Source organism: Protobothrops mucrosquamatus, unplaced genomic scaffold (assembly GCF_001527695.2).
Source record: "Protobothrops mucrosquamatus isolate PMUCROS unplaced genomic scaffold, P.Mucros_1.0 scaffold1802, whole genome shotgun sequence".
Lineage (NCBI taxonomy): Eukaryota > Metazoa > Chordata > Lepidosauria > Squamata > Viperidae > Protobothrops > Protobothrops mucrosquamatus.
The window spans coordinates 322,836-338,324 of record NW_015387939.1 but is presented as its reverse complement, the minus strand read 5'-3'; the positions used below and the strand labels follow the sequence as shown (position 1 = coordinate 338,324).

Genomic DNA, 15,489 nt, shown 5'->3' with positions numbered 1-15,489 from the left:
TATAATGTGTGGAAGCAATCTAAGTATGCAAGCTTGCAAAGACATCTTAATCCAAAAGAATTTGTAATTTTCATACCAGCTAAAACTAAGTGGAGCTATGGCTTCCACTTATTGCTTGAGGGATAGTTTTCAATCCAGGTTGATCCCCATCAGAGACAACTTAGTATTGTCTTCAAGCCTGACCAGTCATCTACAAACAGCAACTCTGTCTTGCAGGGAGTTAGTTTGAAGTTGTTTTGACCAGTCCCACAACTCATAATAGTAAGGACCCCTGAGCATACAAAGTCCAAATTAGATAAGCCATATTGTAACTGAGAAAATTACCAAGAGGGCCTTTGCGTGGACTTCTTGAGACCTGCATAATATCACCACCATTACTGTAATACATATAGCGGGTGAGTTGAACTACATATTTTCAGGCTGGAGTATACCAAAATATTTAATAAAACTATTTTCAAGATCCAATCTGGATCGATCACCGGGACCAGATATTTAATCTTCCAAGTTTTTGGACTCCTGCTGCAGCCCATTCTCAGGGAACTTCTCTCCAGCAGAGTGTATGCTATTTTCTTTGAAATTATGCAATTCTAAGTAGTTTAATAGACAGTTGTGAATGGTCTCTTTTCCCATTTGTGGAAATTCATTCCACTTCTTACCTTCTACCCCAGCAAGTCTTTTAAAAAGGAAAAGCAGCTTCACAACTTTTCAGGGACTGATCTGATTCATATGGCCACCTTGAAGTAGAGTCACAGCTTGAGTTAACACTCATTTATTTCCCTTTTGAATGGAGTGACCATGATACGATTTTTGTGATTTCAGGACTGGTAATCTGTTCAGCAGATGGGACCTTGGTTGAATGGTGTTCTTTTTCTTCTACTTTTCTTTCTTCTACTGGATAGTGGAAGTCACCAATTGTTTCATGATCTAGGAATTTGGGAATGAGAATGGGGTGGTTTGGAAATACCCTCACTCTTATTGATAACATTCATAGATAAGGCAGAATATAAATCCTTTAAATTTGATGCAGAACAGTGAATCAATGTTCTTGGCTTCTTGTTCTCTATACTTTAAGATTGGCAGATGGAAAAACAATTATTAAAGATCTTCATACTACTTTTAAGGAATTGGGGAGTAGAAACAATTATATAGAAGTGCCATTAAATATGTTATTAAACTACGGCTATGTAAGTATTGAATTGCTATGATATTTAAGATTGAAGGCTGGAAGGTATAAAGTCCAAAAATAAACAAGTAAGGTCTGAAAGAAAGTCTTACATTTCATATGGATGATTTTGTCTAAACTGTGCTTGTTAATTACATTGGAAATTATGAAACTAAGCAAGAAAAATATATAGAAAATCCTATGACTTGGATTTGTTAGGTGATTATAGGTCTTTGATGTCAGGTATAAATTTTCTCCTTGCCAGGATGTGAAGATCTAGCCTTAAGACATGTAAGTTTTTCCCCTTGCTGTGATAGTGTGACTTCCCCAGTTCCCTATTTTTGAAAAAGCTAATGTGGGAAGATTTTTAGAAGATTTTGAAAACGGTCCTTTAACGTTTGATTTGAACAAGAAGAGGAAGATAATTGGAAGTAGTATATTGGCACAGCATTGAATGACTGTGTTTTTCAAACATATGCATGATGAAGTAATATAAAAGTATTCCTAACAGAAACTTTGGAGCAGAAGTATCTTACACGAACATGCTAATATTGTACGACAACCACAAGGTGGAACTACAGATCTGAGTAATTTCCACTCATTAGATGTCCAACTAGTAATGACAGGAACTGTAACACATGATAAAAGAAATTTGAGTTGGCAGAAAAATGTAGTATTCAATGAAAAAAGTTCTAACATGATGCGTAACAATTCCATACCACATTTGGGGAAAATGGTCAGTGAAATAAAATACCTTTTTGATCTGGCAGCCCTGTGTCCTCTTAGCTATGTTTAAGCTTATACATTAAAACAGGATTTCCCCCCCCAAATCTTTTCAGGCCATAGAAACTATTAGTTTTTTTAAAAAATCCAAGACCCCTATCAAGAGGCAAGGTGGTGAGTCTTCATGAGCACAAATGTTGCCTAAGAATTTGAAGGTTCTGACTATGTGCCCCACCCTTTCCATTCTACGTTAGAAAAATTGCTATTCAAATTACTTTAAAAAAAAACAAACGTCCAGTCTCTTATGGAATCTCATCAAGGTCTTGAAGAACCCAACAATGAGCAGAGCACAGTTTAAAAAACCCTGTAGTAAGCTACCGTACTTAATTTGTCCTAATACACATGAGTTCCTTCCAAAATATTGCAGAGGACTAAATTCATCCGAATCCTACTTCACATAGCTAGAAATAAAACTTTTAAATAAGTATTTGATTTTTAAATAAATACTCATTTTATTCTATATTTCTTTTAAATTATGTTTCTTTGTGGAACAAAAAAGCTTTAGTGTGGAGTAATCGTGATTTAAGTTCCCTATTCTCTGCATATTCCTTTAGAAGGATTTGCTCCTAAGTAAGAATAGCCTTACATAGCAAATAGTTCAAACTCTCCAGGGGAAGCAAAAGTTAGCACTCCTTCACTGGATATTATAAGTAGACACTGGACACTATCACTTGTGAAGGTTTCCTGGTTATAATTTACAATAGAACCTTTGTTTAGGATTTCATTCTGAGCAAAAATTAGATGTGTTTTAGAAATTGCTCTGCTCACATCTAAGCTCTTATAAAAATTATTTATTGTTAGATGGTACCTGGCATTATTTTTACTCCAACAAATAGTGTTTGTTTCGTTTCTTATTAGCCCAGTTTTTGTTCGTAACTCCCAAGGATCAAAAAAGCCTTTTTTGTTGTCAAGTGTAATACTTGCAGTTTAACTATTTATTCAAGTTCTAAATTTAGTTTTCTATAGTTAGCAATGGGGACATCTGCAGGAGGCCCAGAAAATTCAAGATGGTAGTCATAACTGTGCTATTAAAGCCTTGTCTCTTTGTACAAGTATGTAAACTCAGTACATATAGAAAAGGTGTAGGTTACTCCTGTTATCTTGACTTTTTTGACTTCCCCTGTGGATGCAATTGATTAGCGAAGATTACAGCTCCTGTTTTCTGATGGAAAGGGACTCTCACTTCTTTCACATACTAATCTACTCGCCTGTTTTTCTTTCTTTATCTTAGTCTTTCTGTGATCTTAAGTTTGGGGGTGGTGGGAGTGAGATAAATAGCTTGACTGTTGCTATGACAATGTGTGTGGGATTCAGGTTCTCCTTGAAATACAAATCAGTAGTCATCAAGATATCTACTACTACTACTGTTTATGGCTGTCATGGATTTCTTTGTACATATATATCACTCATTTTTATCGCATAACAACGCTTTAAGAGATGACTCATGCCAGCCCTCTTCAGCATTGTGTGAGGTGGGATTGAACCTGGTTTTCCCTTCTCCTAATTCTAATTTGAAAACCTCCAGACTCTTCTGCCAACTCTGCCCTAGATCATTCTGACAAATCAATGGCCCTGAGGAAATTAACACTAGGCCTCCTTAGCAGAACGTAAGGCTTATTGGACCTTTATTATCTGAATGGAAACTCCAGTCAAATATGGGGAATTCCCTGAGTTTTATTTAGTTCCTGGCAGGTTTTTTATTTTTAGATGTGTGTTTTATTCCCACTCCTATTGAATTATAGTTAAGGAAAAAGCATAATTAACCTTGTATGTTTCATTTTAAGGCACCATCTCTTTTCCAAATCTGTGCACAGAATTAGGACAAATGTTCAGCTTTTGTTTGGTTCTTCTCTTCCTGAATCTATAAAATAAATACATAAAATCTCTACCTACCTATCTATAAAAATGTTGTCAAGAAGTAGGAAGAAACAAGAGATCTAAATGGTGAGAAGATAGAGGCTGCTGAAAATGTCCCTTAAAAGATAACAATAGATATACATAGCATCTCAGAGAGGCAGTGTAATTCAATGGTTGTAACTACACTGTACAAGGTCCACTAAACTCAGTAGGACCTGCTGATAGGCAAACACATGCAGCATTCCTTTGCATATGCATAAAGTCCTTCTAGCATTTCTGTAATTTAGATTAGGCACTATAAGGGTAGATTATATTTGTACACACATATACAAGCAGAAAGAAAGAACTTTAATGCTTCTACTTATTACGCAATCTTTGTCTTGTGATTATGTTAGGATGACACTTGCTGACTTTGCTAAAGTTATTCCTTAAACAAACTCCCCAGAACTTCCTAGTTTGAAAACTAAATAAAAGAAAAAAAATGGATTGAGTGATATGGGATTAATTAAAGTGAATGAGATAAGAAAAATGTAGTTTATTTATTATAGACATTTTGTTACCTGACCTGTTTCCCCCTTGAGATATACGCCCCAATATTTTCTAAAAATCTCAATGTTCCAAGAGAGATTCCTCCTAAGATTGGTACCTGTATGTCTTTGTCAAAACGTAATCCATCTAAGTAAGCTGCAAACCAAGATGGCACAAAGATTAAATGCATGTTGTGATGTCATAACATAAGCACTGGGATTCCTGAAATGCATCCTCAGATCAGATACTAATAAATACATGGTAGAATCTGCATTGTGCAATCACAATCCAGAACATCTCCTGCAGATGGAAGTGGAGGATATGATAGGTATGCTGAATATAAAGAAACTCTTTGCTGTGTAGGCCTGTTGATACCAACTAGAACAATGTTTGTGAAAGGTAAAAAAATTGTAAAACAAATCCACTAGCACTTTCTGGAATTGGATTAATATTAATTAATATGTGTGTATATGCAGGAGTTGAATAAACTTAGTAGGAGCTCCTTTCCCTGGAATATCAGGAAAACTACCTCTGGTATCTGATAAAGGAAAACCTCCTTAACTTCTAAGAGAAAATATATCTGCAAGGGGGAAAAAAATTGGGGGGGGGGAGGGAAGCAAGACAATTTGGAATTGTTCTGATAAAAATAGCTTGAATCAATTGAGAAATATCCAGAAAAAGCTCTCCCCCCTCCCCATAAAAAAGCACACCTCAATTAAATGGCAAGTATATTATATTTCTTATGGTCCCAGAGATATAATATAGATCAATTGTCCTTGCATTCTTTCTAATGTTAGTCAAGGATGATTGGGAAACCGTCTCTGTAGTCACAGAACATAATAAATCAGTTTTTACCATCTTTCTCCTTTTGGCAATATATTTCTGTTATTGGGAGATGTGTGAATCATGCAGCAGACAATTGTAATAAACCATGATTTCTTTGCACTTTAAATTTTATATACTCCCACTTCTATGCTTACACAAGTCCAGTGCCAGTTTGGAAGATTACAAACTAATGTTTTCAACCTTGACAATTCTAAGATGTGTGGACTTCAATTCCCAGAATTCCCCAGCCAGCCATGGCAAAGGACAATGCACAATGGGATATACTACCTCATAAAAAAGCAGCGCAGTCTTTATGCAGTGTTGTACATAATTTAATTTGCAGTTCTGTATATAAACTTTTACTGTATTGCACACTATTGTAACAAACTAATTATTTTCAAAGAAATCAGTAAATACTTAAAGGATTTTAAAAATAAGGGTTTTAATGCAGCTGAAAAAAAAGAGAAGCAATTTACTTAATGAGATACATTTTTTTATGTTGAAAATGAGTTACATACAGCTAGAGTACAGTTAAAAGATACCATACAGTCCAACACTTAATTCCTCAAATTGTGTAAAATTAACAAGTCTCTACTGTCAAATATACAGTATTTCATATGATGGAAAAGGTTTTTCTGTTTTTGAAATTAGACAGAGGCATCTTTATCTTCTTGTGGCTTTTGTATATTTAAAATGATAGGACCATTTAGCACAATGCCAAATGTGTACTTCAACACAGTCTTCTTGCTGCCCTCCAGATGTGTTGGACAGAAATTCCCTTATTTTTTCAGCATGTCCAGTGCTGGCAGGGAGTGATTGTTGACATATCTGGAAAACAGCATGCTGAAAAATGTGTTTTCATGCACTGTGAATAGCAACTTCCTTATATTTTGCCCAACCCCTTTCTGTTTCAATCTATTACTCCCTTATTATTATTTATGTTTACTGTTTATTCCTGACAATGTAAAATATTTAAAGAAGCATAAATCAAAAGAATGAAAAGGGTGTTTCAAAATTGTCCATCTAAAATTGAGAACTTAAGCATGCTAGAATCCATTCCATGGACATCCAGAATGAAGCCTCACACTTACACATACTTAAAAGTTACCCAATTAAACTATTGGCTAAAATTCATACCAGAATTTTAAAAAAATGATCTGCAGCATTTACTAAAATCCATGAACAAATTAATGAATTTATTGGATACAGCTAGCATACAACAGCATGTCCTCTGTCTAGATGAAATAAAAAAAAAACCTAACCCTTTTCATACAAATAATTGTTTTATTTATTAATGTGACAATATATTACATAAAATTTGCTACTGCAGATTTTCATAGGCATCCTCTTGCACGTAGACAGACAGTAGTGGACAAAGATGGCAAACAACTAACAATGATTAGCAAAACTGCCTGACAACTTAAAGATGTGCAGAAGATTGTATGATTCATCTTATTCTAGACTGAAAAATGTCTATAGAGGTTTTCATTAAAGGAGTGTCACAGAGTTTAAAAGGAAATAATGCCAATTATCTTACATTATTGGTATTAGAGAACCCATTGATTACCTAGCAATTTAGATCAATTCAGTAGAATAATCCTTCATTCTTATAGACGCGTAAATTGAACATAAAACATGAGCCTAAGTGTATTGATGTGCCATCTTAAGACAGGCTCTCTTGAGATAAATCAGAAAAGTAAGTGCCTAACTAAAAACTGCATGGATACATTTAAAACCACAAGGACATGTGCTGAGCTACTGATCATTAAAAACACTGAAACAGAAGTCTGAAAAAGTGCTGGAAGCAAGCACATGGCAGCAATAACTATACAGGTCAGTTGATGAGATTATATGAAACTTAATTCAACCCACTCAATTCTTTGTGCAACCATAAATTTCATTTCACCAAAAGAAAAATATGTTAGAAATGAAGACACCACATCACAGATGGTGGCAGTTTCCAACGTTGTCTCTTTTCTATATGAATGAATTGCTGCCGATAGAAACCATGATTGGAGCAGCATTCCATCCTTGAATTTACTAATATAGTATACCAGAATAAAAACTTGGCATTTGTTTCTTTTATTCTTCACAGCTAACAGAAATACCAGGTTTATCTAGCAACTTATCAATATTTTAATACTAAATTTTCAATTTGCTAAACCATTTATTCTCATAGCTAAAGAGATAAAAAAGATGCTTTCACCCCCTTCAATAAAAAAAGGGTTGAAATGTGAAATACTTCAGGAGCCCCACTGACGTTACTAAAAATCAGTCCTAGTCTCTTGACAATACTGACCAAATCTTTTACAAGTTCCAGGCTTTAAGGTGTTTAAAACCTATTTAAATAGTCAATTCTTTATATGCAAGTTACTAAACATGATTAAATATGGTCCAAAGCCCAGACTGGATAGAATTGTTCCTGTTTACTGAGACTGTGCTACTTATGGCACAGTACACTTATAGCATATTAACCTACTGCCTAGGAGAATAACACAAACTATGAGGCAGAGAGAACTGCCAGCAATGTAAAAACCAAGGCACAGGCCTAGCTACTGTACCCTACACAAATTTTCCAATTTTGAAAATAGGTTTGGTCAGTCTCCAGGAAGAGATCCTTAAATCAATTAGCATATGGTGATAAATACTACTTTCAAAATGCTAATGTAGTTGGCTAGGTTTAGATTGTGTTACCAAAATAAACAAAAAAAATACTACTAAAAGAAACCCCTATGAACTGTAGCCTCACGCACAAAGATGGACACAGAAGGATTGGCCAGCACAAACTAGAAGCAACATTTACCTTCCACTTCAGTCCAACTCGTATTAGCCCAAACACCTTCAGTTTCATTCATACACATACATTATTCAAAATAAAATGGAGCATTCTTGAGTAAAAGGCTACTTCATTTTAAAAAAGTGGGTCAGAGAAAAGAGGAGAAATTAACAATACACAGAAAACAAAGGAAACAATAGAAACCAAAAGGTAAATAGGAAAAGTGGTCTATATTCTGTGTAACAGCACAAACCGTGCTTGCTTAATTGTGCCTAGTTATAAGGGTTGGTGCAACCTGCACACATGGAAGATGGCAATAAAGACCTCAGTCAGCTTTGTGGAATGAAGTAACTAGGTAATTGTTTTGACATATGATGGTCTCAGCTCCACTTCATGAGTTAACAGAGTGCAAAGACCCCAGTATGAGCCCTGATGTCCTCTTATCCTCCAACAAGTACTAAAAATCAGCAAATTCTTTTGCACATTTCTCTGTTAGAGAAACACGGATATCTTCTTCCTCATAGTCATCAAAGTTGCTGGTATCTCCCGGGCCTCGACATTTTGGTATGAATGGAGCTTCTACCTATATAATTTAAAAAAAAGCATGAACAGTTGTTAATTGCTAATCTGAAGGAATTAAATACTAAGACTGTGGGAATTAAAAACAAACAAACAAAGCCTTCAAAAACAATCATTACAAGGACTATTTGACAGGGAATGAAAATACCCAAAAGAACAAATATAAATACATTGTGTCACCCACTGTGTGAATTAAGGAGCTACACAGATCAGGAAACTGCCAAAATAACAAAATTAATGTAGCAAAACTGAGTCAAAATATAGTACAGAAAACTAGAACAAAACAAGGTCCAAAATACTGAAAGAACTAAAGTGCCATTTATCAAACACCCCTTTCCCAATCCTTCAAAAATGTATATATGGAAGAAACAGGGTGGTATTGAAAACCAGGTTAGCAGGACAGTGGAGTGCACTGAAAAGGTGAAATAATTGAACACTGCATAAAGTCTTAAAAAATCATAACCTTCAAAGCCAACGAATGCAAAAGGAAAATTCAAGAAACAAATGAAACAGAAATACATGGCTGAGAGGGATAAATGATGCAGAATTTTTTGGATCATTTGAAAAATAATTTGTAGCATCTCAACAAATGCTCAAGTCATATGATCTGTTTACAATCAATCATTGTTTATTGGTTTTACTGTTGAAATGCTGCATTCGTGTTCGTTATTTACAACTGTGTTAAAAAGAAAAAGTGATTTTTATGAGTCTAAAATGGCTAACAAAGTAGATTCAAATAAGATCTGCAGAAAAGACTGCTTTGTGGAAAAAATGAATATTAATTTAAGAAAGCTGAACACATTTAGCTTAAAATTCATTCACGTAAGACAATTATTATAGAAACTCAAGTCTTTTTATGAATGCACAGACTAATGCACAGGGTAACTACAAAAATATAAAACCTCACACAAGTAAACACTACCTCATCAAACTTGCATCTGCACAAAATGGATCCTGATAATAAGATAAATAAGAGAGGCTAATTTAAATGTTGCCATATATGGATTTCCCCTCCATGCATCCTATAGTTTACTACAGGTATACCCAACTGTTGACTCTAAGAGTTCAGCAAGGTTGCCAAATGTTGTAACAGAATATATTGTTACTGAACTAAATTCAAAGTAAATGAAATCCAGGATTGTTCTAATCCTGCTTACTTGGGGATTGTGACTCTCTATGTCTAATTCAAAGGTCGGGACTGCCCTGTGACTAAAAAACAAACAAACAAACAAAAAACAGAAGAAGAAAATAAATGTGTACTCTTGGTCTAATGTTAAGGATTAACTATATAATCAAATTCTCTTATAGTACATTTCCCAAATATTGGAAATAAATAAGCCAACTGTATAAGACATATTTTGACACTGGGTTTCCAAAGGTAATGCCAACTTATTTTTTTAAAAAAAATATTTATTTCAGGGTCCCCCATAGGCATAAACACAATTCTGAAATATTTTAATATGTAATATATGTATTTCAGAATATATATATATATATATATATATATATATATATATATATATATATATATATATATATATATGTAGGTCTTTAGTTATTCGGGTTTTCTCCCGCGTAGAATTAAACGTACCTTGGCGACGTTTCGACGAAGTCACATTCGTCATCTTCAGGCTGGTGTCTTCAGCTTCGTGCTCTTAGAAGCACGAAGCTGAAGACACCAGCCTGAAGATGACGAATGTGACTTCGTCGAAACGTCAGGTTCCATGCAAATTAAGATGCGCCCTCAAAACCCGAATAACTAAAGACCTACATACAAACACCCGCGAAAACCTCAGAAAACATATATATATATTTCTAATAACATTAAAACTAAAACAGTGACTCCTGGGTGTAATCATCTTCCCAAAAACAAACTGTGAACAAACTGTGAACACCAGGAGTATATCAAACTATAAAAAGTTTAATAACATAAAACATAAAACAAAACTACACCAAGCTTTCGTCGGACTCCTTCCAACTTCTCTCATGGACTGGCACGTAACCCTGACGAAGTCGGAAGGAGTCCGACGAAAGCTTGGTGTAGTTTTGTTTTATGTTTTATGTTATTAAACTTTTTATAGTTTGATATACTCCTGCTGTTCACAGTTTGTTTTTTGGGAATGATTTGGGATAGAAGACTAATGAAATACATTCTGATATTCAATAGAGAAGAATAGAAATATAGAAAACCTCCCTTGAAACAAACAATTTAGAGTAGAGATAAGAATGTTTCCATTCTTTGATAAAAGTTATATTTAAGAATTTTCCCTTCAAAATAAAATAAAACCCCAAGTATTATTTGTAGCCTGTCTTGAAATAATTAATACATTATTTATTACAACTATGCTGTACTGTCACATTGCATAATCCTGTAATGAGCTTCTTTTTATACATTATTTTGTATCGGATTTGGCTTTTAAATAATGTTTTGTAAAATAGCATGCCTATGAACTTTGAAACGATCATATGACTATTAGAAATGCTTAGCGTACAAAAGATCAAGAAATATAATTTCTCAAAGTAATTTAAAAAAGAATTATAAGTTAAGAAAGTTAAAGATTCCCAAAATATTTTAGAGAAAAAAGGATAATTTTTCTGATACAAAATACTAGTAAATATTTCACTTCTGCATTAGTGGGAGTTAGATTAGGAATCATCTTTGTCTCCCTGTTACTTAGGTGAAGAAGAATACACATTATCTGTAAATGTGGAGCAGTATTTCAGAGAAGCTAATAAAAGAAGAATACAGCTGTACTGGAAATCATGTGATATCAAGAAGCAAGTAGAGATTTCTACAATTAAGACAGGAAGGAACCTTTCTGTTTTTGAACAGAGTCAAGATGGACTGATTCAGGAACCTGCTGATTCTAATCTTATGATTCTAAGGCACAGAATACTTTGGAAATATTCTCTGTGTTTTAAAGGTAAAAGCGGATATAGGCCACCTTAAATAAAAAATAAAAAAATTCCTTTTAAAGAAACACAAACTTACTTTTCTCTGGTAAATGGCAATCCAATCTGTAGTGGCAAACCATTTGTGGTTTTTAATGTCATTTACTCCATTCTTGAGATTTCCATACCGCTTGGTCAAATCTACCTGGAGTAAATTTCTTAATAGATCCTTAAGATCTGAACTGAAATGCGACGGGAAACGTACCTACAAAATATATCCAATAAATTAACTGTAGCAATATATATGCTGTTATTTGAAAAAGAGGACAGATATGACATCTGAGTTAGGGATGTATGGTGTAAATCCAAATGCCAATATTGGATATTTTTATACTACTGAATATTTCCAGTGGAGATAAAGCCTATCAAAATCCAAACAGATCTAGGTTTTCTTTCATAGGATTTCTTTAGAGATTTTGGGTAATACAGATAGTCCTCGAGTTACAACAGTTCATTTAGTGATCATTCAAAGTTACAACTACATTGAAAAAAGTAACTTATGGCTATTTTCCACCTGACTGTTGCAACTTCCCCATGGTCATGTGATCAAAATCAGACGCTTGGCAATTGGTTCATATTTATGACAGTTGCAGTGTCCCGTGGTCATGTGATCAGCTTTTGTGACTTCCTGACAAAGATAGTCAATGGGCAGTCCAGATTCACTTAACTACCATGTTACTAAGTTCACAAATGCAATGATTCACTTAACAACTGTGGCAAGAAAAGTCGTAAAATGGGGCAAAACTCACTCAACAAATGTTTCACTTAGCAACATGAATTTTGGGCTCAATTGTGGTCGAAACTCGAGGACTACCTGTACACGGGTTTCCTAAGCTTTCCAATTGTTCCACGGGCAATTTATGAGTATCAGATGGCACAGAATGTTTTTTTAGAGGTCTGCTACTCCAGAGACAGATATAGTGTTCTATCAAAGCCGATTTGTGTGTGGGGAAAGAGGGTGAGAACAGCAATAGAACTTTAATAGATTCATTATTTTATTTTCCCAGGGATTTAATTCTGTTATTGCTTCCCCCCAATAATCCCTATTTTGTGGGGGAGTCTGGAGGAAGAATGATTCAACTCTATTCCAATCAGAAAATTATTTTTCTTGTAAATACTCTACTTTTTGTCAGAAGAAGCCCAGAGATACGCTTGCTAATATGAAACAATAGTTGTCTTTACATCATTTACTATGAGCTTTGCCCTCAGCATGAACTGATTTCATGTAAAGAATCATGTGTTAAACCTTAGTCCCTTTTATTCACAGTAAAGGTATGCCTGTTACATCACTCACAGGTTCCTTTTTATGTCACATAACATTTATACACAATATAAACACATTAGAAACTCATAGTAACAAAAGGAATGTAGTTAAATAGAACACTGTGTACATAATTATAATCCATTCCTAACACCAACAAGTAACTGAACAGAAGAATGAAGACAGAACTTAATTCCAAATGAAACCTAATCTAGGGCAGTGGTGGTGAAATGGCACAAGTAATACAACTGTATTCTGAAAGAGACACAAGACAGATTAATAATGATCAATGAAAGTTAGTTTGTACAAACTGGAGAAAAATTTGAACGTCAGAGGAAAAAGGAAGGAAATGTCAAAAATCAAGAGCATAGTCAAGCCACAAATAATCACACTCTCACTGGGAGTACTGCATCTTTTCAAATGTTTGGTTCCTGTTCAAACCGAGCAAGAGCCCCATGAAGCAGTATTTCCATGAAGGCCTCTGTATCACACAAAGGTAGAGAAGAACATTGCAAATAAATGCACTATGCCATACATACAATGCGATTCAGGAAAAAAAGTGCCACTGTTTTAAGCAAATCTAGTCACCGAAGTTAATACGTCCCTTAAAGCAGTAGTACTTCCTTTTTTTGTTTTGTTTTATTTTGTTTTCCAGGCTCACAGGAAAAAAAGATCAGATTAATTTAAGGAATAGCATAGAAGCGCTACAGTCACCCTTGTGTGAGTCAGAAGTTCTTCTTCCCCATCATTTGCAAAGAATGTATTGTCCTTGTCAGAACTATCCAATAGCAAAAAGCAGGTGCAGCAAAATATGAGACACGACGTTTCTTCCCTAACATTATATGAACAGAAAGGCAGCAAATTCAAGGCTCAGCAGACTGCTAGTGTCACTTCATCTCTCTCCCTCTCCTGCCTGGCTTTTGCACTAGTGTGTGTGTGTGTGTGTGTGTGTGTGTGTGTGTGTGTGTGAGAGAGAGAGAGAGAGAGAGAGAGAGAGAGAGAGAGAGAGAGAGAGAGAGAGAGCTGACTATCTGTTTTTATGTACACTTCAGAGGGAATCTCATTTTGCTCTCTGAGTCACACAGTTTTCTTAAGCCACTGAATCTGGCTTTGAGCTTGGTCAAGTCAGATATGCATCCCTTCACTACAAAGATGGAAAATTCTTCATCATGACATCATGTTCTATATGACTGAAAGAGGAGTTGTTTTCCAGCAAGGGTCACATGTGTGCTGCACACTTTTTTTATAGTAACACCCGTATCTTGCTTCATTAAATGAACAAATAAAAATAATAATCTTCTCAAATTATTTTAGAATAGAAAAAATATTACATTTAAAACGCTGGCGGTCTCTACTGTATTCTTTCACTGAATCCCGAGATATTCCAAAGCAAATACACATCACAGTTTGGACAATGATTTGTCTGTGTGTATAAAATATAATGTTCTTCTTTAACTCTTATCTATGCCAAACAGATTTCTGATCCAGATTATATAAGTTCTTCTAATACCAAATCAACTTATAAGGGGTTGTAATGGTATTTAGTAGGTAATAATATCTTTGATTTTCCTGAAACAATGCTTCTTCTTCAGTATAAATTTTCTTTATGTAGTGGGGCTGGCTGAAAGTCTTTACAGGAGCCTATCCGGGGAGAGGGAAGCTCGGACAGCTGCTTTGGGCGCAGCGGGCGTGGATTGGGTGGAAGGAAAGAAAAAGGAGGAAAGAAAGGGGATGGGGTGGTTGCTGTTGCTGGGGAGAGACCAAGTGAAGTTGAAGAGAGATTTGAGGTTTTAGCTGATCCCTTTCTGTGAAGGAGAGGGAAGGAGAGAGTGAGAGAGAGTGAGAAGGTGGAATTTTATTGCTTTCTTTCGCAGGGGGGATATCCCAAGCGGAGGCAAGAGAGAGAGTGAGAAAAGAAAAAGTTGCTGGGGTTGCTAAATTCAGATTTTAACAATAAAGGAAAGGGGGGAGGGGTTTTGACACCGATGAGACCTGAGACTGCAAGCGACAACAGAAGAGAAGGAGAGGCTGGTCATTACTGCTTTGGAGACTAGCGGCCATCCGAACTTTGATTATTGTTACTTGTGCAAGTTATAGACATTGTGGGGAGTTGCCCTTGTGGGGCGAGCTGTTACTGCAGAACGCTGACTACCTTCGTTTGTGTTCTTATCGCTGCCTGGAGCCGGGGTTTCCCCCACCCTTGTTTCCAAATGGTCGCTGTGAAATCATTGACTACTGCTACTATGACTGCCTGGGGCTGTTAAACACCGGCACGCATTGACTATCGGGGCTAGGGGCTGGTCATCTTTGTTCCTGAAAGCCCCCCTTTGACGATGAGAGTCTGCCACCTCCTCATTTCGCATGAGCTTCTGCTAGAAAAGACACTTTACTAACACCTTGAGAGCGTAGCTGCAGAGTACTAGGGAGGGGAGCGGGGTTGGGAGGGCCTGGGCTTTGGCGGGCTCTGAGGGAGTAACGCTACATTTACAATTCTAAAATCTCTAGCAGATACATTTCTATACATTTCTGAAATGTAACATAAACTTCTGAAATGTAAGATGATGCTTCAGTTATTAGAACAATGATTTTATAAAAGTTTTCTTTCAGCTACATCTGATAAATTTCATCTAATGACATTCAGCAACTAGTATGATTATTGTACAAAATAATGCAACTTTGTGACTATCAAAAGTTCATCTCTCTAATATATTTGGTAACATTGATTCTTTGCTGAATTTGTGCAATTTTTACATCAAAATAAAGGTA

At 35.4% G+C, this 15,489-nt stretch overlaps 1 protein-coding gene across 1 annotated transcript in view; it reads right to left on the bottom strand.

Annotated features, from left to right (window-relative positions):
• Nucleotides 1-5,471: 5,471 nt before the first annotated feature.
• The window catches only part of LOC107294019 (cAMP-dependent protein kinase catalytic subunit beta), a 51,389-nt gene continuing 41,371 nt past the window's right edge, over nt 5,472-15,489 (bottom strand). The window contains exons 10-11 of the mRNA XM_029285518.1: nt 11,503-11,667; nt 5,472-8,514 (exon numbers count right to left, since the gene is read on the bottom strand). Of these exons, the coding sequence (XP_029141351.1) occupies nt 8,389-8,514; nt 11,503-11,667 (291 nt within the window). The 3' untranslated portion in view covers nt 5,472-8,388. The remainder of the gene's footprint in view (nt 8,515-11,502; nt 11,668-15,489) is intronic.